The sequence below is a fragment of the Cyanistes caeruleus genome, chromosome 5 (genome assembly GCF_971803275.1).
Source record: "Cyanistes caeruleus chromosome 5, bCyaCae1.hap1.1, whole genome shotgun sequence".
Lineage (NCBI taxonomy): Eukaryota > Metazoa > Chordata > Aves > Passeriformes > Paridae > Cyanistes > Cyanistes caeruleus.
The window spans coordinates 17,078,458-17,105,422 of NC_141705.1; the positions used below are offsets into that span (position 1 = coordinate 17,078,458).

Consider the following 26,965-nt stretch of genomic DNA (forward strand, 5'->3'; position numbering starts at 1 on the left):
TCTCAAATGCCTCAATTGCTAAACCCCCATCATTCTCCAGAGCACTTGTTTGACCAACATTTTGGTTTACAATTAACCTCCTCAGGATAAAACAACAATTACAGCATTTAGAATGTGACCCCTGTAAAAACCTGGAATACACTTTATCCTGTCTCTAGGTATCTCATCAAACATGAAAAAAAAAAAAAGGTGAAAAATTATTTTTTTCAACAATCAATTTTTCCTTTCTACTTGAATCAGAGTAATGCATGGTTCTTCCTTACCTCTTGGACATGAATTTTTATCCCTCAACAAAATCCATCTCATCCACTCTCCCTCTAAAACACACTAGATTTGAAAATATCTTTTACAACTTTTATGCATGTTTATCAGATGAAGTCTAATATCTTTCTCAGATGATCAAAGATCACATGTGGCAACACTGAAAATTGTTCAAAAATACTTTCACATTAATAAGTTGAATCAAGGCTTGACCATCCTTTGTTAGCTTGTTTCCCAATATGAAAGTAGAAAGTGGAGTACAAATGGAGTTTTCTGTCTGACACAGTTACAAGTACAGAGTTCAAATTCTCAAAGTGTGTTCAGAAATTATACATAGTTATATTCCCTAAATCACCATGGTAATTATTGTGACCCAGAACAAGGACCTTCATTTTAAAGTAATTTTAATTATGAACATTGGTGAATTGCAGAGGTTTGGGAGAGAAAGTGGGGCAAAGCTTTGCCATTTCCCTGGTGCAATGCAGGTGCTCCAGAAGAATTCTGTGAGAATGTGTCAGGACAGGAGTCCTTCTTAAATGTCGGTCCCTTGAGGCATTACTTTCCAGTCAGCACCTTGCAACATTCACAAATCCTTTAGCATCTTTCCATGAACTTCACTAAATCACAGTGTTGGATTATGGTTTGGCCAAAATTATGGTTTGGCAAAATAACCTGTTGATTGTAGAAATGTTTAACTAAGAGCTTTCTGTGTCTAAATACTCATGTGAAGTGATACCATATTCATGGTTACATAAAGTTTTGAGGTAATACCAGAAAACGTAAATAGCAAACAACAAAACTTGAGCTTTTTTTTTTCTTTTTCTTTAGCTATTTTTAATTACATTTAATTTTACATATCTGTTGGTTTTTTCCCACTGGCTGTTTTTCAAAGCTGTACATCTACTGCAGCCTCATGTCAGTCAAAAAGGTGCACACTATGCTGAGGCTTTCCCTTTTAAATTGTTTGTTATCAGTTGAACCTGAAACAAAGGTCTAAGAGGAACCTTTCAGCTGCTTCTTTAGACATAGATTGGACTTTGAGGATGTAGGTTTCCTGTTATAATTGGAAACTGGTTTATCTAAGCAGCTTTTCCTTTTAGTTAGGGCACATACCTCAAATACCTTTTCTGAAAATGGCATAAACCTGTTGAAAATATCATCAAGACTGTATTCCTTACATGCATCCTGCCTTATATTTAAGTAACATTTGAATTATTTTTCTACAATTAGAATGAGCAGATTAGTTTACTGGTCTTGTTAGTAATGAATGAACTCTTCAGTAAAAGAAGTCCTCAAGAGTCACAGTTCAGTTCACACATTTTTGGGGGGGTTTAGTATCCCATCCTATTTCGTGTCTTAGTGGTAATACAAAACATGTCTATGTACCAATGAGGGATGTACTCCTATCTGTCCTCATTAGCAGAGGATTTCTATTCAAATCCTTACAGAATTAAAAGAAAAAAATAGATAGCCATTTCATATTTCTATAAACGTGTAACATCATAAAACATTTACTAAAGAACAAGTGATACACAGTTGTACATTATTCCTCTGTCCAGAGCCTCAGCTTCACACAGTAGGCATTAGACTGCTTAAAACACAGCTCAGCTACCCAACCTCTCCTCACACTGCCTTTTTTATTCCAGCTTGACATGGGTTTTCTCCCAGTTTTTATTGTACCAGGTACTTTGAAATTTCAGAGATTCACGGCGTCTCAGACCCTGACTGATAATCATCTGTCTCAATAAGCCATACACTCAGAGTAACTCTGCTTTATACCAGTCAGATATAAATGGAGCACAATATAAACTACAGGGAATATGTTCTGCTCTGGCATCAGGATATAAGCCATGAAAACACATAAAACAGACACAATGAAAAATCTCCTTCCAGCTTGTGTGAAGATAAGCATAACAGATGTACCAGAAATTATAGTAATACAGACTATTCCTGATTTATCTTTGACCAGCAGGAATGGGTATCCCAAACACTGGGAAATAAAGGATACATTTCTTACATCATCACTGACTTTGAAAATTATCTTGGTGACCCATCACTCCTTGAGTTTTATAATAGATATACACGAGAATAATAAACCATGCTCCATTTGTCTGCTGCATCTATTTTTTGAAAGCAAAGAATACACAGGTGAATATATTGGAAAATCAAATCAGTAGGCACCTTCCAGTCAGTAGAAAACCTAATAAAGTCAGTGAGGATCTGGGAATGAAAGACATGAGTGGTAAAAATTAATGTTAAGAAAAGCTCTGTAACTACATTTTACCAAGGAATGCAGTTAACTTGACAAATACATTATAAAGTCTAAAATGGATTAAAAAAATTACACATACAACTTAGTAAAGAAGTCAAGAGAAGCAGTATTTACAGTTTTCTTATTGGCATGAGGGTACAGAACTGTCAGTAGAAATCATTTTAGTCCAACCATGCCCTGGAACACGGCGTACATCTGCAGTAATTTAACAGGGCATTACAATTTATGTGAGCCCTATGTTTCTTTTCTTTTACACTAGGAAAAAATCCCCTGCAAAAAAAAAACCCAAAAATCCCACAACCAACAACAAAAAACCCAGAATGTTGCTAATCTGAGAGCAGACAGAAATGTTGGTTTAAGATGAAGAAGGGAAATTGGAAATGACAATTTCCATTAGACCAAGTCAGAAAAAAATTAAATTGTTTATGATATAAAAAATGAAATGACTGAGGTAATTTAAAGTAAGAGAAGAAATTAGTAAAAAATTAGAGTAGAGCTACAGAAGGTTTCTCAGTGGCCATGTATCAAGTCCTTATTAACACAGCAATACGTGAGAAGGCTGTAAACCTACAAAAATCTCCACAACTACCAGAGATTCAAGAAAGGAGCAGTAACATGGATTACCATTTCCAGTGGATTAAGGTATTTCAAGAAGACATGACACCTTCAAGTTTAAAAGAGATGACCTAAAGGAAAACCCTTGGAAAACATTTTTAGATGGAAAGTGAGAGATGCTGTTTATGGTAGAAGAGGGTAGGAACTTCTCTACTAGAAATGGAAAAGCATAAAAGGGTTAATTTTAACTCAAATTTTAACTCATAGAGGCTCCGAGAGGGAGCAGGTTGTTAATCTCATGTTACAGAACAGAGGGAGAAGGGAAGCTTTACGTCAATATTTTTGTACAATGGATTTTATGAATAAATGAATGAATAAACAATAAAATCATCCCAACAAGGAAAGTGACACAACCCATGAAAGTAGAGATGATAAAGTTCATATGACTGAACTTTACATATCCTTACTTACATATACTTTACATATACTTACATATACTGTATCAGGAGGTCCTGAGCCCAACAGATATTAAGATTAATACACTATTCTGTAACAGACTGTTAAGGAAGCTGTTTCCAAGGGAACTAGATGAAATATTGAAATTACTTTACATTATCACCTTGAAACAGAACATGAGATGTAATTGTTCCAAAAAGTCTAAAAAGTAGATGTAACCTGCAAATCCTTTTGGTGAACAAGCTTAAATTTTATAAAAATATATTACTTCCTATGATATCTCTGATAGGCAGCTGAAGAGAGAGTATTGCAAAAACCCAAGGCTACTAATTAAATACTGATACCAAAGCACTTTATTGTGCTCTTGAAAGTGCTTACTGCCATTTAGAACAGGACCTGTGTAAAGGATAGGAGACAGATTATAAGATGTTTTGATACACAATCTGTTTGCTGGAGTAGTGTAGATATAGTATAGTAGTGTAGATATAGTAGATATAATTTTAACATGGTACACAGAAAGAAGCCACCTTCAGAATAAGCAGTAGATAAATTAGATTGTCTGTGATGTGTTTGGGATGGAATCTAAGGAAATTAAGCAGTTCATAGAAAGAACTTTTTTCCCCCACTAAAACTCAAGTGTATCCAAAACACCAGCCAAACTGGCACTTGTGTCAGAGCTTTGTGGGGTCCTGCTCCCATTGCAGAAGGGTCATTTCTCATTGTGGAGCTCAAGCCCCTTCATGGGAAAGAGAAACCCTTTCAGGGGGTTGAATGTAATCTTGAGAATTTCTAAAGCTGAGAAACTATCTTCTGATTCACACAATGGTGTTTTGTTTTAAGACACCATTTTAACAGAAGCAGTTGACAATATAGCAACATAAAAATACAAAGCCTAGGGGGACAGCTAATTATAGCAAGTTTATATTTTATTTAGGTGGGGTTTTTGCATTCTTCTACAATTCAGACTTAGAATAATGTTTCATTTATATACTCCTCCCTCATAATTCCTAATTAATTTGGATTATTACATTTTAATAATGAAATGAAGGGATTTTTTATCTCTGATCAGTAATATTAAGATTATAAGTAATTAATAGGATAATAATACAGAGAACTAAAAGTGTGGGTGTTTTACAACCTGCAGAATTAAAGGAAAAATTGCTGAAAAGATAATTCTTCAAGTTGCCTATGGCAATTCTGATGAAATTACATGGGGGGAAGGAGGCGTGAGGGAAGAATGGAGAGCTAGAAGTTATTTCCTTGAAGAATTTGTTGTCAAAGATGCCAAAACTGCTTAAGGTTCTGCCAAATATAAGATTACCCACACTGAATTTCAAAAATTGTCCTCAGCTGCTGAAAACAAAGAAATTATGTGCATGTGCCCCTTCTCAATCCCACCAGATGGAACTATGTTTAAATAAGTTTTGAGAAAAAAAGGAGTTTTGGTTTGCCAGTGATCTGAAATGGAGTAAGGCCTTATCCAGATGAAGGGCCCCTTTGGCACAGACTGATATGACATTGTCATGAACTTCTGAGGTTGCTGAAATGTTAGTGACAATACCACAGGTACCAGAGTGATATTTTTAACAGATTAGAATGGCAAGTATTTATTTTTGCAGTGAACCTTCATTACCATTGAATATATACATATATATATATATATATGTATATATATATGTATAGTACACATTATTTTATTCATCCCAGTATTTATGAAATTGTCATTAAGCTTTTAAATGCAACCACATGCTGCAAGCAATTTTTGGGATGAGAGTTCTATGAACCTTCCACAAATGAAAAAGGAAAGTTTAGATCAGAAAAAAATATATAGTAGAAGAGAAATTTCAGAAGTGATGACACAATAGCACCTCAGAAACACCTGTTAATTGCCCATGCCTGCTCCAGAGGTGATAATACTTCTTTCTAAGCACTTCTTAGGCTATCAGAGTGACTCACAAAAAAGCCAGGACCTATTCTGAAGGCATTCCTTACTTTTCCCCCTAGCCCCACAGAACACAGCTGTACAGAGCCCAAATACTTCATTACATTTTCTAACAGGAAGAATCATTTCAGTTAGACAGCATTTTTGTACCAACAAGAGTACAACAGTAACCTACAATAACACCATTGCCTAATTTGATTTTTACTGTGGAAGAGCCACTCTGACTCTGCATTATAATACATTGCATTTTTAACATGGTTTGTTGGAGATCCATAAATTTCCACTGCAATCCAGCCGTTACCTCATCTCTAGTACAGCCATGTGCTCAGAGTTCTGCAGGATTTATTTGTTTTTCAACTCAGAAATAGCAGGGATGGATCTGCAAAGCTTTTCTGTGTCCATGAATCAACAGCAGTATCCATGTATCATGGTAATTGTTGGGAAAGGTTGATTTTATAATGATAACTATTGGGTACACTTGAAGCAACATCAGACCTGGTTTAAATAAAAGGTTTCTTATAATCAATGTGTCTTGCAACCTTCCCTCACTTTTTGTGCCATAATACAGTGACACCACATGATAATCATGAGAAGTCTCTGAATTGATTTTCACTCATGTTTATTCATACCTGTCATCTTCACTACTGATAATTTTCTAGGTAAACCCAAGACAACACCATAAATTAGACTGAATGGCTAATCATGTATTTGACCATACCAAAGAAATAATTTCTCTTATTCCACTCTAGCTTTCAGTTTTTTCTAACTTTAGGCAAAGTTACTTATCTGATTTTTAAGTGTTCAGACTTTAATGGAAATAATTGTCTTTTAATTTACACATTCCTATGATTGCTTTCCTGGAGAGAAGAAATGTGCCTAGAACCCTACAGCATGAAATTCTTTGTAAATGCTATCCTTAGAAATGTAAGGGTCAGGAAGTTTCAAGTGAGGAAGTTTTAAACCCCTAAAAAGGATCTAAGTCACAGCTGAGGCATACTATTACCAATACTAGTGCCATGGGAAAACCTGTTACAAGATTTTAGGACAGGAAATGTTACAGTCTCATTTGGCAGTAAAAGTTGGAGCAAAATATTTTTATAACAACTGGTCAGAAAAGCATATGCAATTTCATGTTTGGTTTACTCTGGTCCCAACTGAAAATGTCAGTCTGACATCCAGCCTTTCTCCTTGAACAAGGGTTTTTTAAGTACACAGGAAGAACAACACTGGAAAATTATACAATATATCTCTCTACATCAGTCTCTAACACTTTCTCAATCTTTAACACCAGTCACTGCAGTCATAACAGATCGGTGCAGTCACTTGCGACGATTTTGCAAGGCTGGCAGGTGGACATCAATCCAAGTCATGGTTTATTCTTTTTTAGACTGATTCCTCTAATGTGTGGAAACACATTTAGAAATATATAAGGTACCAACTCTTCAGTGCAATCAGGGAACTTGTGAGGATAAAAGATAGAATTTACTGTCTTTGAAAAACTGAATAATGAGGAACATCATCTTGTTTATCAAAAGGGGTCTAAATACAAGGGAATTTTGATGGCTTCACATTCTAAAGCTTGATAAAGCTTCTTTTAGTAAGTTAGGTTGGAACCTTTGGTTACACTCAAATTCCAATGTTCAGTTGACCCTGAGTGAGGGTAACTGAGTTCTCTCTCAAACAGATGAACTTTCTCTGGCTCACTGACAAATATTCCTGATAAAAAAAATCTTTTTTTGGAAAAGAACTGAAAGCCTGGGACTCAAAATAACTTCTACCTTGGCAGCTGTAGCTAGAGTATCATCCAGGCCTGAAAAATGCAGACTGCTTCAGGAGAATAGTTCATATCCCTTTTCCTCTCAGCAATTTTGTACAGCTTTTTCACCATTTATCTTGGAAACAATAGGGACTTATAATAACTATTTCCAAGGAAAAAGTTTGTTTCTTGCTAAATCAATTCATTTTGTCTGGCTTTTCTCAAGGAAGAACTTCTAAAATATATTACTTTTCAATTTGTCACTGTTATAAGTGTTTGTATAAAAAAATTATATAATATATTCAATTATTTATTTTATTTATGGAGATAGTCAATGTTACACAACATATAATCACTACAATATTGTACATTTCCTTTAATAATTTTTTTTTCAGTGAACAACACCTATACATAAACTAGAAACTTTAGCTACATACGTCTAATTACCAGTAAATCCATCAGCATTTAAAAGGAAGTGAATATTTGTGCCTTGGTCAGCAACTTTCATTATTCATTTTTTTAAATAATCAACAAATACAAAATTACCTTACCACAGAAGACTGTGAAGTTGCCTAATGAGAAAGTATTGAATAAAAGAAATGCACTACAACTCAATCAACTCATAGATAACCTTGAAAAACACACTTCTATGTGCTTTCAATGCAGCAGTCATCATTCTGAGATATTAATTTCGATTGGGCAGTAGATAACAGTCCAAATACTACATAAGGTCTCCAGACCATTCCTCTCCTGGGAATGGAGACATCATTCTCTCCTGTGGCAGAGAGGGTCCCCAAACCATTTGCCTTTGCTGAGATATTTTTCTCTGCTAGCATGTGATCAAGGAAAGTTTAAAGATTGCAGAACGAGCCTAGAGGCGATTTTACTACAAATGATTTGCCCAGAAATGTAGATTTCTTCACAACTATTAAAACAGTCAGCCACTGTGATGCAGCAGTTTGCCTATGGGATTTCCTTAAGCCAAAGATGTCTTTCAATTACCATATATGTGCCAGCAAGCAAACAAAACCAGGCAAAACAAAATGAAAAACATAATCAAAACAAAATGGCAATTAATATTTTGTGTCTCATTTTCATAATGCAATTTTTGTGAATGGACAAATTTGTGCATCATCTGAAAAAGGGACTGAAAGTCCTCTGACATTTGATTTTTCTTCTTCTCCTAGACAAAAAGTTCTATATTATTAATAGGTCTTATTAAACTAACAGTAGCAAGCAGACAATTTCACTCTGCAAAGAACAGAGAGGTAGAAGCTGACCTTTCTACTCTTTGAAAAACAGTGATTTATTCATATTGTCTGAAGATCACTGTTTTGCTGATAACAATAGGGAGGGCATATCCTACATTTCTTATGTATTCTAAAATCGTGATAGCTTTACAATGAAGATTATATTCCATGGTTCTTCATGAAGAAATGGAAATTGGCAGAAAATGCAGGACAAGCCCCGAGTAGCTATACATTATAAATGTATACTGTGAACTGTCACAACTGTGAGTTCTTATTAAAAATAGCTTTCACATGAAACAGGTATTCAGAAAAATAACCAGCATATGGCTCACTGCCTTCATTTGAATGTGACAGGTAAAATGCCTTGGCGTGTATTAACCTAATTTAAAATATTGTTGAAGAAGGAATAATAAGAGGTTTTTTAGCCTGAAGTTCATTTCGATTACGCTGAAAATATTATTCATAGTCTCTGCTGTCTGAAATTTGCTTTGCTGATGATGTGTACATAGCACTGAGTGTATTTTAAATACACATGGGGAAAGGGGAGGAAAAGGGTTGTCTGTCTCCAGAGCAACATACCCTGCTAACATCCCAGGCACTGTCACAGCCCCTGCTCACAGGCCAGTGGTCTGGCAGGCTGTTTGTCACATGGAGCCAGTGTTAGACTAAAGGTTAAAGTGAGGTAAGACACAGCTTTAAATGAGGACAGTGCTCCATGTAGATCCAGCCTGTGAACACAGCTATCAGAAGACAAGGCAGCACCACTGCAGTACCCAACTTAGAGAAAACAGGAACATCTAACCCAATAAATATCGGCAGTTTTAGTTTGCTTTGACAGTTACCATTATTTTTCAATTAATTCCATCAGTTTAGCTGTGGACATGAATAATTAGTCATAGTTTCATTCCTTCCATTTTAGTTAGAGTTCCTAGTGGTGTTTCAAGAATTTGTGGACAAATATTGTCTTGGTGGCTAACATTTACAACACAAATAGATCATTTGTGCTCTAGGAAGCTTTTTGTGATTCATTATTACAATATACAACCACAAAATAAATCACCATTAAAGAGCTCTGTAGGCAACCTTCAGATAATTTTGACTCAGTTTCATTTTAAACAGATTTTTGAAATATAGTCTTAAACTGGGGGACTGTCAGGTGATATTTTTGACATACATTTGACAAATGGTCCTCCATTCCTTCTTTAAGCTTATTACACTTCCAGTGCATTATCACACATTCACACCTTCATAGTCCAGTACCTTACATATAGTCATAATAATTTTGAAGGAGAATCACTTGAGTTAATCCCAGCCCAGCCTTACTCATGAATCTGTCCCCTTCAGCAAGGGCTGTAAATCCCAAAGTTTGAATTAATTTTTGCTATTTAATTTTTAATGTCCTACTACTTCTAGGAGGGTAAGGGAAAAAAATTGAAACATGTAGCATCAAGAAATGGTATTGTGTTCATTGATTGAAATAAAACACTATCTGCTACCATAACATCAAGAAATGCATTTTTAAAAGTGAATTTTAACTTTCACTTTAGTATAACAATTTGGCCTTTAACATTTTGGTTTACACATAGGACAAGAAATAAGGTAACACTGAGCTATTCAGAGGTTGCTTCCATCCTCCTCTCACTCCAACTGACAAACACGGCATTTCTGAGGACTGCAGGATGACAGATGTGGTGACTGAAGTGAAAAAATCTGAGATTTCAATTTTAGTTTAAAATAGCACTTCCAGAGATACTTTCTATCCTGCTGTTGAATGACAAAGAGCTGACTGGTGTCAAACATACAAACTGACAGACACTAAGTGAAATACAGTTATTGAGCATTTAGTGATGGCTGATCTTCCACAAAACAATCATCCAAAAATATGATCACATACCAGCCTTTCTGGGGATGGGGAACTAGGAAGATGTGTATGCAGGAAAATTTGCAATTAAAAAAAAAAAAAATATCTGCAGACAAAAATAGTTTTTAGAAAATCCCAACATCTATTGCAAGAACACATCATGGTACTACAGAAAGCAAATATGTAGTGTATTTTCCTTCTTCATTACACACAGAGCATGACCATGTTAATTTGTTAAATATATCATGTTACATGATTAATTTCATATACCTAATGGACATTTGCACATTTAATGATATGATAATTCAAGGAAGATTAGTGATTTCCCCAAAGCATACCCAGTCTGGAGCCCATTTTAATTATCATGAAAGTACCATACATACAAATTACTCAGGTTGCCCTCTGTTGTCATTGTAAAGCAATGTTTTGGAAACAGGATGTTTAGTAATTGGAAAAGATGTGCCAGAGGAAACACACATATATCTGGCAGTATGAAAACCAGAGTGCAATTCAGGATTTACAGAAGGACAGCAAGTTCAGATATCCAACTTCAAACTTCTAGGCCTTAAACACCTCTCTGTGTCTTAACATATGTACTAGCATAGTGTAATTATTTTTTCACCCTACTAATATAATAAGGCAGACAGAAATGGGTGAAAATTTCAAGAGATGGGCTGTCACATGGATGTTTCAGTTAGAATGTGTCCACTATTGAGTTTCTCTGGATCCCAGCTGTAAGACAACTTGGTACTTCTGTCTGCTTTTAAACCTTCCAAGCACTCTTGAAAAGTGCAAACTACCTAGGATGATGAGAGGATAATTTTATATTAAAGGAATACATTTAGGGTAAGAATATAGAAAATTTACTCTTTTTTTTTTCTTGAAAGCATTGGGAATGAACAAAACAATTAAAGTGTAAAATATTTATCAAATAGTAAAATGGATATTAAATAAGATAATCAGAAAACATCAATTCAGGTGAAGGCTTACCATATTCTGTCAGTTCATATTCCTATGAACCCCATGAATTCCCAAATTAGTTCTGTGAAAAGTTTGTGTTTTCAGTTTCTCTACATAAGCATTAAAGAAAAATAAGCAAAACCTCAATTCTAACTTGTCAACTTTTTTCTCCTTTCTCCTTTGCATAATGAGCCAAGAAGACACAGAAAAAAATCCTCTATATAATTTTTCAGGAACTAAAACAGGTTTTAACATAGAAAAATGTTTTGCAAAAAGACCACAACTGAAAAGAAAGCAACAGAAAATATGAATGCTACTACTTTTCTTTTAAAATATCCAGCTAGAGATAGCACAAGGTTTCATCAATTTTTACAATTACACTCTCTTAACCATTCTCAAATAAATTGCAAAGCAAGAATTTATGAATTCAATTATCATGGGATTAAAGTAATAAAACTATTATAAAGTTAATTTTTCCTCAGAAATGTACAACTGTGTAGTACCATAGTAAAACAATGTAAATCACTTGGTGTTAAATAATGCTTCATACTTCCTGCAGGGTAAAACTAGTCTTTATTGAAACATAAATGAGGGATATGTTCATAAACCAAGACTCTAAAAATTGTTTTCTCAGTGTGAAGTAATTTAATGTACTTTCCAGGCAGAGCCCTGGATATCTGAGTCCACTACACTCCACACCAAACCACATGGTTTAGACATGTCTGGATTCATCTCCATGGAGATTGATCATACAACTTAAAAACCATAAAAAACTTCAAAAGGAAAGGATTTTATGTTAAGGATAAATAGCATGCAAAGAATCACTAGTGCTTAAACTAAATTTTCAAATGAAGGTGTCAAAACTGGGTCACAAAGATCAATTTCTAGGAACTGAATTGATGTGGCTTAATTTGCTGAAAAGTTTCCTCTGAGATCTGCCCCTAAACTCATAGTTCAAGTCTTCTAAAAAACAGAGCATCTTCATTATTATCTTTATCTTCATAATCATCATTAGTAGTCCTGCATTATCAGGCTTCTTTGTTTGAAACCAGCTGGTTTTCAAGTGTTCACTAATCATTCAATATAGTGAGTAAGAATAACTATATTTCCCTGAAAAAATGGCAAGAACAGAAAATCCTAAGCAGTTTAATTTTTTGGTGTTGTATCTGCCCTCCACATCCCCATATTTGTTCTCTTTTTTTTATCCACTCTTAAAAGGTTGCTAACATCATCAGGTCCTTAACAAACCATGCTGTGATTAATGAATTAACCTATTATAGTTCAAAGCTCTCCTTAAAAATGTGCATCCATTGCAATGATCCTGGTCATGGCTGACCTATCCACACAGCATAAACTCTCATGCTCAGTCATATTGCTGCATATAATTATTTCATTTGCCACATCCCCAACACTCCAGAAGATTGTAGAAACCACTCTGCTCTGCTTTCCATTCACGTGGGCATTGCACTGAATCTCTCCTCTCTCCCTGCCATCAGATATCCCAGGTTAGGATGCCATGCAGAGTGCAGAAAGTACGAGCTGCCATAAATATTGACCTGCTGCTACTTGTTCCTTCTCAGCAGCAGAGAACTTGAAATGAGATTGCTGCTCCCTGTGTTGCCAGCCTTCTCTCTGGCTGCTTCTGAAGTGGTACAAAGAGAAACAGCCCTGAACTGTAAAGCCTTTAGGCAGAAAATCTAATTTTTAAAATAATAACCAAAAGAATTGATGCAACTACTGTCTCTTGTTATACAAATAACACAAAATTGCACCATGTAATAAAATTCATAAGAGCAAGAATTTGCTACTCAGGATTTTACTTAATTATAATACTTCAGATACTCCTATTCAAGCATCCATCTATGAGATACAAGTTTAACCTGGCATGGATAAAAGAGATCTGAATAAAAGCTTTTAATAACATTATTTTCAGCAATTTTGTCTCCAATTGGAAAAAAGCTAGAAGCAGAAATTCATGGTAATATATGGATATACAACTGAAGCATCCATTTATTGGTAATACACTGAGGTTCTCTACTTCTATAAAAACAGCCTACACTTTTGTGTTGGTTGCTATATTTGGAATGCTGCTTTGTGCACAGTATTCTGAGAGTAAAGTGATGGGCATATGTAAATCTCTGTATTTACTACAATTCATTAGACTTTTTCAACTGAGAAAAACAAGTAGAAAAGTTACATTTTTCTAATCTACCCAAGCATCAGGGGCTGAATCCAATCCCAAAATGATTATTCCAAGTTAACTGATTTGGCTCCATTTAGTGACTTCAGTAATGAGGACAGAAGACTGCCCAGAGGGAGAAAGAACTGAAGCAATGTCAGGCATATACTTATTACTGAGATAACAAAAAATTTATTTTCAGTGCATCATTACTGAAATATAACAAGAAAAACACTATATACAACATTAAACTAAGAAAAAAAATCTTTAAAATTATTTATAGTTTATTTTAAAATTTTAAATTAAAATGAATTCTATTTCCAATGTGTGAGAAAATGGAATCCACAGGAAAACACCACACTTTAATAACAAAAAGAATCTCATGCTGAAATTAAAAATGCATTTTATTAAAAATTTGTTGTATTAAAAAACTGTTCACACAAGAAAAAGACTGAGAAATAAGCCCTGTATTTCAAATATTTCAAACAACCACCTAAGATTTTTTTTTTTAGTTTTCAGCCTGTGAAATATGGCAAATTCATTTACCTGCACTTAGTGTAAGTTTTGTCTAAAAAATTATTTTTTTCTCTCTCTGATCTTGCTGTATTTCTTCTGTATTTTTCTTTATTTTCTTGGATTTCTCAGTCTCCTTTGGACTGAATTCTTTTGGGATCTTCCCTTGTGGGGAGCTCTGTTTATCTCTGTTCTCTAGGTTTGGAGAAAACTCTCGAGCTCATTAGAATCTTGTTTCTCGTGTTTATTGGAAGTTCATTACAAAACTTGGCAGGTCTCTCTAGATTACCTGCACAAGTTTAAATCACTTTGTACATTTTCATTTGTACAATCTGTACATTTCTTTCTTCTGATGGTACAACAAGGCCTTGAGGCACACTTTGTGTTTGAAAGGACAAAATGGCTCTGAACAGCGCTGTTCTTTTAACATTATATATTCTTTATATTTATATATTTATATAAGAATATTTATTTATTCTTACCCAATTAACAATAGACACATATATTATTTTTTTTTAATGACCTAATGACCTATTATCTGTATGCTGCACTGTGGTATTTTCTAACCAATCACTTACTATTACTTAAAAACTTCTAGAAGTAGAACATGAAGAAGAAAGAAGGACAAGAGACAACACCCTAAATCTTCCATCTTGTCTTCTGTTTTCTAAACTAACTTTTTCACCCAGTGACTTAAGAAAACTCTCTAATCTACACACTCACACTTTTAGCTTTTTCTGTCTAACTTTAACAGTTGTTTTCATGTATCACCATGAAAACATGCTCATGAATTTCATATTATATGAAATTCAGTGTTTTTTTGGATCTTAGAACTAAGTATCAGAAACAAGGGCACACACTGTATCCCAGACTCCAACACTTAGTAGACCATAAATTTAAATCTAAAATTATTTCTCATACATACTTCATTGCATATACATATAAATGCATTCTATGAGCTATGTATCTCATAAAGGAGTTTATACTTCTCTCCATATATATACATATGAGTTTAAACAAATACATTATTCATAATAAAAAAAGAAGAAACAAATTTTTGAATTAAGAATAATACATAATATGAAGCATTTGTAACTGCAGATAGTGTATAAGAGTACAACATAAGGTACTCACTATGCTATAGTCAAAATCTTACTGCAATATATTCTAAAACTGCTTTTTGTCAGAATATGAGACTATGTGCAGTCTCAACAAGAAAATATATGCTATTCCTAGTAAAAAATAAGAAGTCTTGGATATTGACTAATGCAAACTCCTTTCTATCTAGATTCAGAGTGATTTTTTGGTTTAAAAGTCTCTACAGTTTGAAGCTTTTATCACTCACCATGTTCAAGTTTCAAACCTGGCTTTTGACAATGAGATTAAGCAAATCTCTTGATGTCTGTCTCTCAATACTCACCATATGGCCTCCCTGCTTTAGCAGTGGATGCCACTTTTTCAACCTACTCATTCTCACAACAACCCATGAGTTAATCAGTATAATTTTCACCATTTTCTAGATTTTCTAAGGTCAAAAAGGAAAGAAATCACAATGAGAGTTCTTGAATGCCCACCCGGCTATCTATTTATTTGTGATTCTTTCAATGATGCAATTGAAGTTACTGACAACAGGGAAATAATGAAGAAACTTATAAACAATTCAAACTACAGAAGAAATACAGGGTGATTGCAGATTAGCCAATAGTAGAAGGATATTAATCACAAGTATTCCTATAAAAAGTAACTAGCAGTAAGTATGTCAGTATAAAGAATACCATTGCTCCACCACTTGTAGTAAGTGATACCTTTCCCCAGGAGTGCCACTTCATATCAAGTGGGATATTCTTCTGTTACTGTCTCAAAGGAAGAAATTCAGATAATTTCTTCATTAATATAACTTTGCAAGATAAATGTTAACGGACAAATTTTGCCTCAGCTCAAATTTCATCATGACATGTAAAACCCAGAACACTGTCTTTTACTGAGAAAGAAAGAAATCTAAAGTATTTACAGTACAAGAAGGATACAGACCAAACTGCTAGAACACAGGTTAAACATTATGGCTGCATTTTTTAGATACATCTAGGCTGAAACCGGCCCCTCTGCCACTACAACTGCCTGAAGAATCACAGCTTAGTAAGGAGATCCCATCAGATCACTCAGAAACATAAAATTTTGTTTTGAGCAGGGAATGCTACATTTCCTGTCCTTGCACAAGAGTACATGCTCAAATGTACCATCACTGACAAATGACATATAGAAATCTAATTCTCTGAAACTCACAAGCTGAATTATTTTCCTAACTTTTCTATTTTATTTAAAAAAAAAAAATCAAATCGAGGCCCTCCTTACCTTGTTACTTATTCATTTGGTGGTTGACCACTAAACAAACTAGACTCTTTTTGCCCTTTTTTTTAAACTATATTTTCTCAAATTTCTCTAATTCCACTCTGCCGCTTCAAGCCCAGCAGTTTCAGCTGCAAGAAACAAGCCTCCTTTGGGAGCATTACAAAACAGTCACCAAACTGCTGCACTGCATTTTGGTTTAACTCATTTCAGTCATCAATATCCTTCCTTTCAATTTATGAAAGCTGTGTTGTCTAAACAAGGATTTGGTTCATATGACATAATTTATTTTTTCTTAAGTGATTAGTGGAAGACTGAAAATGTTCTCAAAATAAGGGTAATATCTATCAGAAATAGACAAGGTCTCTTCATAAATATATATATATATATATATATATGTATTCAAAAATTGGTCAAATGCACATATGGAATCTATCAATCTACTTACAAGCAATTATCAAATAATCAATCAAAATGGTATCCTACCATATTAACATAAAAATATATATTATTTAGCAGTAGCATAATTTACAGACATTGATCAGTAATGGCTTTTTCTAAGAAGAAACATTAAATTGACCTATCTGTACCTATGTCAGACCTTCCACGCTATAGATGTTTTCTTGAGATATCTGTCAAAAGTTACCCACTTTTAAAACTTGGTACACAAAGTCTTCATTTTAAATTATTCCTCTTTCTTCATTAAATGGACATACATGCATACACATGTGCAATCAATCTATTGTTGCCCTATTTCTAAAAGTTCACTGACTAGGCTTTGGAAGGGCATATTTCATTTCTATAAACAGAATGGTCTCATCTGTGCTTCCTCATACTGCTCTAGTGACATGAAGCAGACACACAGACAAGACAGCAAAATGAGCTTTCCGACTGCTTTTTCAGTTTTTCCCCAAGGTAATTCTGTAAGTATTTTTATTATGAGATAAAATGCATGCTAGACAATAAAACTATAGCATAATATCTCTAAATTATGTTATTATTTTTGCATTACATTGAACAGATTCAGATGCTTTGTAAATTTCGATGTTTCAAATAGGTCTACACATAATCAGATACATAAATCCCTACAAAATCACTGAGTATCTCCCATATCTCATTAATATAAAAGGCCAAAGAACTCTGATCAAAAAATGCATGGAACAAATAATTTAAGATTCAAGACACTAAAGGTGACTGCATTATTTATAATAAGTACATTATTATGATTTTTTTTGTTTTGTTCAGTCATTCCATCATTGTGTATATTCAATCTTTTTCTACAGAATTTTAGGCAATGATTATTCATGTCTGCAAATATCTTATTCCAACATCAAGGCCTTCTAGATTCTCAGCATTAAAGTACATTAGAGAATAGGCAATGCTTTTCTCTCCACACCTATTCTCAGCTGACCAGGAAGTGTAGCTATTTTTCAGAAGCCATTTTGTCATATCAAATTTTTGTCATCTTAAAATGAATTATTTTATCCACAGCTACATTTTAAAAGCAGCCTGGATATGGAGCAGTGGTGGAGTGCACAGGGAAAATGCTTAATCAGGGCATTCTGTAGGAAGCTCCTGGTATCCATGCTCTGAGATATGATGGTTAGATGCAGACTTTGCTGCAGATATCAAATATACATCACCTGCCTTTATGTTTGGGTGATTTTATTTTTATTCTGGGAGAAAATATCTCCTTTCCTTTCAAAATACATGGATCTTGGCCAGAAATGGCCAAGAGATAGCTGGATAAATAATCTTCTTAAGATGAATACTCAGAATTACAGAAACTTCAAATGATGCTCAAAAGCACCTCTACTTTTGCAAAGATGAATACAAGTGGAAACTTCTCTACCTGCACACAGCCAATTTAAAATGACAATTACTATGAGTACTTTCTTGGAAAAAAAAATAAATCATCAAGAGTACAAAGTAGACAATCTAATGATTGAAGGGAAGGGTTCTCCCAGAAGAGGATGGCCAGAAGCAGCCCTGCCCAAGTTAGAAGGCAAATATCCTGCATGAACCTAAACCCGAGAGGATCTGTGAACTCCCACATGAAGAGATAGGATACATGTAATCCTTACAGAAATATTCCTGGTAATATTTGTAAACATCTCTTAAATATTTCTCACCATTTTTCAAACAGCACCTAGATTTTCAATTCAGACTGATGTGGATCTAAAGTGACCTCTTCCACAGTGACTTAGTTGATCTGGATGTTAAAATTCCCTGAAGAATTGGAAAGCATGGAAAGCAATTGATGAAAAGATCTTCATAAAACTACACGCCCTTCCTCAAAACTTTCATGCAAATTGTCCCATTTTATTCCTGTTTTGATAAAAGCTTGATTTCTCTCATTTTGACATGAAAGAATGATTCTTGCTGTTCTTTGCTGACCACATTACTTTACACTATTATGCCATTTTTGCATTATGTCATTAGGTCTAGGCAGAAAAACCACTAAACTAAAAGGAAAGCAAAACAAAGTAAAAAATTCACTTTTCATATAATAACACTAAGGTTAATCAAGACATTGTTTTACAAACACAACTATTCTCCCAAGCCTGGAGGAGCCTACTTTTTGAGGATAGGTGAAAAGTAAATAGAACATCAACTACCCTGAGGATGAGTATTACGATGGTTGCAAGTTTCAGCAAGTTTCACAGCCTGTCTTGCATCCAGCATAAGCATACTGAAATATATGATATAAATGAGTATATTGAAATTCACACCTCAGTTTTACATCTATTTGGATCAAGGCTGGATTTAAAACTGCACTGAATGTAGTTTCACACCTGGTCTTCTAAAGTAACTCTGCGGTGCACTTTATAGATACTTCAATAGACTGACTCTCCTTCAGAGACCTTGAATCCAAAATGTCTGTCAAGGTTTGCAAACAGGGATGGGTTACTCAGAATAAAGTAGTTCCATTAATTCTGCATTGTCTGGAGAAGAAAAAAGCCAAGTAGGAAGTGATCATTTTACGACACGTTAACTGAACATCTTTCTGAGAACAGGTGTTATAAGCAGCTGCTGACAAAAGCCGAGGGGATATGTTCTGCTGCATGGCATATTTTTGCCTGTTTATTGTGGAATTATGCTACATTGCACTCCATTTGGCTGAAGTTATACAGGAGAGGGAGCAGCATAGGAGAGTCAGTTGGAAGCTGGACTTGTAGCACAACATTCAGTGGATGGAGGGGACATTCAAATTAGGATCATTCATGTCAGCCACATGCAGAGAAGGAGAAAATTCCCATGATTTTTGGAATTATTTTTCTTAGAAAATATGATGCAATAGAGAATTTCTCAGCAGCATGTCTTCCCCTGTATCATAAGGGTGAGAGTCATACTACATTTGAGACAATATTTTAAACTTACTGGTTTTGCTGAGCTGTAACTTAAGGGTAAGGGTAACTAACAACGTGTTAACACAGATGGTTGCAGACAGACCCAACATCCTCTCTGTGCTTTTAAGTATCTGAACTAGGAAAGAGGCCACATTTTAGCAGTCTGTGTGACAGAACAGATAAATTCACTAACATGACTTTTGGACTGGAGGTGACTTCTGTCCATCCAGATTAGGTTAGAGAGAAAAAAAAGTTCTTTCTGTACCTGCAGAGAGCAAATATATCCTAAGGCAGAAAACTACCTCTATTAAAAATTACCTTTATTTACCCCCAAACCAATTTCCAATTTGTAACTAAAGCAACAAATTACTTACCTAAACAGTTGAATTTGCAGCCAAATATGTTTATTGATAACTGCAAGTGAACTGGTCTTTTCTTTGCATCACTGTAGGAGAAACTAAAGATCAAATATTCTTACCTACCAATAGTCTATTGAGTTTAAAGTCATACAGACACCAGTGAGTCCTACTAACCAAAAGATATAGAGCTCATAAAACATTCACATGCCAAACATGACATTTATGTCTGAATAAGGATTTGAAAGATAACAACAAACTCTGGGGACTGTTAGAGATTAGTGTAAGGAATAAGAAAGGAATAAGGGAGTATAAAATAGATTGCAACAATGGCTGATTCTATTCACAAGTAAAAGAAAAACATTTTTGTAGGAGACATTATATTTCAAGATAAAATCAGTGCATGATGTAGGAAAAGGCATAGAGTTTGTCCTTCCAAAGACTGATTTTGCAGTTCTCTGATTTTTAAAAAGTTTCTCACATATTTGGATAATCTCTCTGCATACCTACTACTTGACAGCTGTTCTGGACAGAAATGTGAAGTGAATCCTTCATTTTGCCATCTCTCCTCTCCAAGTTTCTGGTGGATGAATTCCCTCTAAGCCTGGCCCTGTTGCTTCACTGCTCTAATCCACTGTTTCAGTTTGATCTCCCTCCTCTCCTCCCCTTCCAGTTTGAGTAACAAAAGAAAAGCTTTGGAGTGAAGCTGCCCAGCAGAAAAAGCTCCAGGCAAGGAAGCTGGAGGGAGGATAATGGTCAGTGTCAAACCACTTTCAAAGTAATGGAGGGAGAGGGAAAGAGATTGACTGTCTTAAACGTAAAGCTACCCCATGACATGGAGTTTCAATCTCTCCTAGTAAAAGTTGTATTGATTCCATTCTGTCCTTTTAACTGGAATAGCTTATTGGCTCCAGTGAAGCCAGCTTTATCTTCATTCTGGCCTGTTTTCTACTTACTGGAAAATGGAGAATGGATGAAGCAGAATAACGTTCCCTAGTTTGGGACAGAGGATAAAATCAGGCTTCTCTCTATCCTGCTAACTGTTGAACACTGTAGTAATATAGGTTAGGCTCAATTATGTCAAAGGTCTCTTCCAACCAAGCTAATTCCGTGATTCAGTTCATTCAGTAAAACTAAGTAGATTGACTGGGTTCTCCTGTTTTCTCATGGAGATGAGGGTAAGTCAGGCTCTTCTTCACCAGAACTGCATTAAAATCAGTGGAGTTGTAGCAACTTAGCAACTAAAGATTTGTCCTTTATCCGTCTTCTCTGCCCTGTAATAGCAAACATCAGGCATGCTGTCATTTCTTTCAGTGATATTTGCAGTGTAAGTCAATGTATCAGGGATGTTAAGACAAGCATTTTAAGGAATCAGAAAGCTTAACTATGGGAACAGATTTGTTTCAGCATATGACCCACGACCAGCCTGCATGTGGTCGATGGGGAGGACTCATTGCTTGTTCTGGTTTCCAGATCAAGGCTGGCATTTTAAATAGGCTCCTCCTTGGATGTGAACAGAAAACCTTTCCTTGCATTCTGTAGGTGAACAATCACTAGTTCTGAATACACTAGAAAATATTCCTTAACCATTTGGGGCAGAATTCTTGTTTTATGTAGTGGTGGTGCCCAAAGATGGAAGAGTTGATTAGCACATATCAGCCTCAGGGGACCTGGAAATCCCTCAAGTCACTGGAATTACACCACAATTATCAATAAATCAACAAAGTTTTATCTTTTTACATTTAGGTATTGGTTTATGTTGCTAGGTACTTTTGAGTGAAATTATTATCATGTGAAGAAATGCTGTGATACTAATAGGTACATTAGAACAAAAAGGTAATACTTCAATTGATATACCATCTTGAACTTATGATTATTATTAAAATCAGTGTAATTTCAGAGGGTTTTTTTTAAACAGTGATTTAATAGAGCTGAAATCACATAAACCTTTTCCCACAGCCTTAATGGCAATACCACTGAGAAATCAGGAAAATGGTCAAACTCTACATATGTAATAAAAAAGCAGTATTGTATTTCAATCTTTTTTCTCTGTTTGTTACCATATGTATATAAAACTGAAGCTAATCCATAACCACAATGATTTTTTTACATGTCACAAATGTTTCACATCCAGAGTATAAAAAAATCCGAAGGTAAGCACTGCTATGAGGGGTAAATCATCCATTGTTTAGAACTGAAAAAGTAATTCCATAACCAATACATTATATAGTAACAAAGCAAATATATATTCTCACCACAACAGTTTGAAAGATGATTTATTTCTGTAGTTCAGTAACTATATAAGTGCTACATATTTCAAATTTTATCAGCACTCTGAACAATTTTATGAGGTTATTATGTGAATCTACATCCATCAAAGATCCTATTCTGTGATGAAAAGTTAATGTTTCAGAAAACTAGAGTGCTCCCCTTGGCTGTGTGATTTTGACTGAAGGCAGTTACCCAGCAAAAAGGATTGGTTTGGACTGAGCAAACATAATGACAAAAGCAAGTATTTCTTGAGCAAGGGCTTCAGTGACTGAGCAGACATTTTGTGAGAAACTTGAAAAGTTGACAGCAAAAAATCTCAGTAATAACTGACCTGAAATAGCTCATTTCTATAAAATGTGAATAAACCCTCACTTTGTATAGAAATAAAAGTCAGAATAAATTAATGTGAAGCCCTCTTTGGGAGTAGATGAAATGATATGACCCATATAGTAGAAAGCAGACGAGATTTTGAGCAAGCAACAGGAATTTTAAAACATATATTAATGATATATATTTTAAATACACACATTTAATGTTGGCATCTATGCCTTTTTTTAAAAGATGTAGAGCAGGCTTGATCCTAGAGCTCATCTTGTAATAACAGTGTATTGCATCTATCTAGGAAACAGACTTTTAAAACACAGATATTTATACAGAAGAAAACTCTAATTGCATCATAAATCAGCAGAGCAAAGCCTTTTGTAAACATGATCTGAACTGAAATCGGTATACCAAGTTCAGTAGCACTGAACAGCTTTCAAAGGCAACTGACAGGTGTTATGTTCACTATTTAAGTTTTTTTTTAATGAACATCTTCTCACAGTCATAAATTCATTGTAAAATAAAAATCTTATGCTAGCATCTACTTCTGTTTTCAATAACAAAGCAAAAACAACAGAAGCAAACCAGGGTTTTTAGTCTCTTACTTTTCCTTTTTTTTCATTTCACAGCTTTTATAGCTGATGCTCTAATTCAGCAGATCAGACACCAAACCTACAAACAGCACAAACTGTGAGTGACCACTTTACCTTCTGAAAAATCAATCAGTCCCAGCAAATGAAGCAGCTTCAGAGATGCAAATATAATCACAACAATACCCACTGTTTGTAGTCCCTCCGACTCCCACTCGAGAGTCAACATTCTTCCAAAAGGCAAATCATTCCAGTCTTCACACCGGTTTGCAATCAGAGGGAAATGAAAGGATTTTACCCAGAGTTTGCTTTGAAGAGATTTGCGGTGGTGTAAAGCACCACTATACCAAGCAGTGGCACTTCAGCAGCCACTCTAGCTGAGATAAAACACTAGATAAAGCCCCGCATCTCATGCTTCTCTAAGCATTTGATTTCATCAGTAGCCAGTCCTCCCAGAAGGCTGAGGTGGACCCCGAGCCTCTGGGTATGACATTGTATCCGTGGAGCAGCGTTCCTGAGAGCTGCTGGAGGAACATCTGTGTCGGAGCACACTTGGCTGTGTCAGTGCCAAGGGGAAAAGCTCTCTGGAAACTTGCGCTCGGGAGCACGCTGCTATCAGCACTCTGCTCCGGACCCACACGCTGCAATCCTCCCCAGCCTCACAGCCTTTCCCCAGCTTCCCTTTGCACGATTTTTGCTAAGTTTGAGAAATAACACTTTGCTAACGACAGACGTCTGTTTTCGTGTGCTAAATGCTGCGAGTCAGAAAACTACCGCCCTCTGCATTAGGGAGAACAATGATCAGAGAAACGCTGTCCTTTCCTCTTCTTAAGCATCACCAGTGTCTAATTAAATCTTCACTGAAAGTGAGAATAGGAATTAAAGAAATACACATCAGTATGATCAGTGCCTCCAGCTAGCAACACATAATGCTGTCAAGGAAACACACACTTCCCAAACCCCTGATCCACAGCCAGGGAGAATGTATTCTTTATTGATTAAGAAACAAAACAGCGCTTTTTTTGCCTCAGGACATGAACCTAGAAGTGCTGAACCCTAAACTCTGATATTCATTAATGTGTATTAGGCATTTTCCTGGGACGATTTTTCCCACACTACACATCAGGGGAAAAAGAATCCCAGCTGATTTATTAGACAGTATGTATAAAACTAATTGTCCTGTGTTTATTAATGTGATTACCAAGAAGATACCCAGTGTGAAGAATACTCTCTGAATATTATTTATGCAGCACATGCATAACCCATACGAGGTTATGCCTAAATTATTACCCTTGTGCCCATCCTAAAAATTTAAATAAATCCTATCAATTGCTATACAAGGCATGACAATAAGTGAATAATAAAGTGAATGGAAGCCTAAGAAAAAATATTTTATTATCTGATTATTTTTATTCATTAAAACATATGATCCAGCACTAAACAGAATGACACAAATGATGCCCAGTATCAACTACTCAAGTTGCTAAGCTCTTTAGACTAGAAAAAAGTTTTACTAACTGTCAAGAAGTTCATGTACTTCTACTTTTGTTCAGAAAGTCATTATAATTTTATATTAGCTTAAGAACTTGTAACATTAACAATGTATTGTTTATGGCCTACCATGCAGAGAAAGTAAAGTGTAATCTACAATTTATTATCAGCTTTTTTTGGTTTTCTTTGAAGGCTGTATGCATTGAAGGACAATATAAGCAGAACTTTAGAATCTACATATTTTTATTCAGTCAAAAATGCATGTGTTTACTTCAGTTAATTTTACCTTATATCTAGTCAATATATAAGCAAGAATATTCTTTGGTTTTACACTTCTGGGTATTTAATAATGTTGTGAGTTCTGTATTGTTTATATATGCTCTCAGTCTGAGTGTCAGTTCACTTTCCCATTAACCTGTAAAGCTAAAACAGCATCTTAAGAAGAAAGCAGAGTAAAAATAAATCAAACCAAATACACTGTCCCATATTTGCACCTTCCTAATATGTCAATCCTTTTTACCTCAAATTCCATGTTAATGAATTAACATTTTCCTGTTAAGTTTTCTCCTCTTAAAAGAAAAGTAGCATTTTGTTTCCTCTTTACAATTTCTGGATATTCCATATCATCTTCTCCTTTTAAGGCTCTGACATGTTAATCTTGACCTCAGTCTCGTCTCTGGCTTCTACTTTTTCCTTGAGGTTATTCCTACGTAGGCTTTTCTTTTTCTCAAATTTGTGTTCCTTTTCTTCAATGATGAAGCATGAGCAAATGTTTACAATATTGCAGAAACAATAATCATAATACAATGCCACACTCACACTACAGCAGTGAAAGAGGCCTTATTGATCTTAATAAACGGTCTCAGGGAAATTATTAAAATGGAGAAATATGTCAGTCCTCACTCTCCTTTCATGCAGCAGGTTCAGACTCCCTTGTGTTTTTGAGCTGCCCACTCTTGGGAGCAGAGGCCCTTCTACTCCACCACTGAAGGTGCCAACCCACTTGTAGAAAGCCACCCAGCAAGAACTGGTCCCAGACACAGCCTGGGTTTTGCTTCCTGCTCTCACACAAGGAGAAAGGCCTGGACCTCTTGAAAAAAGATGAAAGGGAGAAAGATTATAAATTCGATGAGTTTTAGGGGTCACTCTACCTGCACAGCAAATGAACTACAGAAGAATGTTTAAATTAAAAAAAAAATAAGCTGAGAACATCCACTTGAATTAATGTAACTAGTTACTGACTTCTAATGCTTCCTTAAAAAATAAAAAGACTTTTCCAGCTGTTTCTCGTGGCAGTTCTCTAGGTTAGGGGAACTACACACTGAATTTGTCAGTCTCCAAGCCTGAACCCTAGAAAGTAAAGCAGCAAGGATAAGAAACTATGTGGAAAGGAGAAGAAAGTGATACATTAAATCTTTCCTGCAATATACCATGCAACAGATTAAAACAGTACTGTTACTTAGAGATGTGAATTCTTCTGGAAGAAGTTCAATTTAAAAAAATTCTATGCCCCAAAACATTTGAAAACTAAATCAATCTTGAATAAGGGGATTATAACATTCTGTTATATACATGTAACAGATACAACAATGTATATATAACATTCTGTTATATGGCAGCTCTTTGTATGCTTTTTCTTCTAAATTCAAACTCCACTCCAATTTCTCTCACACACTTATTTTGGTCAATAGTTTGAAAACAAATATTTATCTGACACATTCTTACGTGGTGCCTTTATTGACAGTACAAACAAATTTTAAAAGCTGTTGAAAGAAAAAGAATTTTTCCATAATGTATCTATTTTTTAAATAAAATTTTTAAGAAATGAAACTAGGGGATGAGATCTTATAATATCCAAGGACTGCTCTGGCTTGTTCTCTTTCCCTAAATACAACTTTCATTTTTGACTTTGCAAGGCATTCTGGTGGTGATCGAGCAATCCATTTAAGTTCACACAAACTTCCTTGTGATTTTTCACTAGGTTGCACAGAGGGATAAAAATAAGTACTAGGATTTGTTATGAAGCTAGCCCATCCCATTGCATCTTCCACTGTCCTTAAACTCTTCTCCATTAAGATTTGAAGCAGACAAGGAAGGAGATGCAGTGGGGCTGCCCTGTATGTTAGGGAGAGTCTTGATTATCTAGAGTTTAATGATAGTGACAGTAGGGTGGAGTGTTTATGGGTGAGAATCAGGAGAAAGGCCAGGAGGGCAGATACCATGGTGGGAGTCTGC

At 35.1% G+C, this 26,965-nt stretch overlaps 1 protein-coding gene across 12 annotated transcripts in view; it reads right to left on the reverse strand.

The window, feature by feature from the left end:
* KCNIP4 (potassium voltage-gated channel interacting protein 4) overlaps window positions 1-26,965 on the reverse strand; it is a 383,084-nt gene that overhangs the window by 68,482 nt on the left and 287,637 nt on the right. The window contains exon 1 of one of the 12 annotated variants that reach the window (XM_023925429.2): window positions 23,357-23,808. The exons of the other annotated variants lie outside the window; for them this stretch is intronic. Coding sequence (XP_023781197.2) covers window positions 23,357-23,468 — 112 coding nt within the window. The 5' untranslated portion in view covers window positions 23,469-23,808. Of the gene's footprint in view, window positions 1-23,356; window positions 23,809-26,965 lie in introns of those variants that run through there. 12 annotated transcript variants of the gene reach the window in all.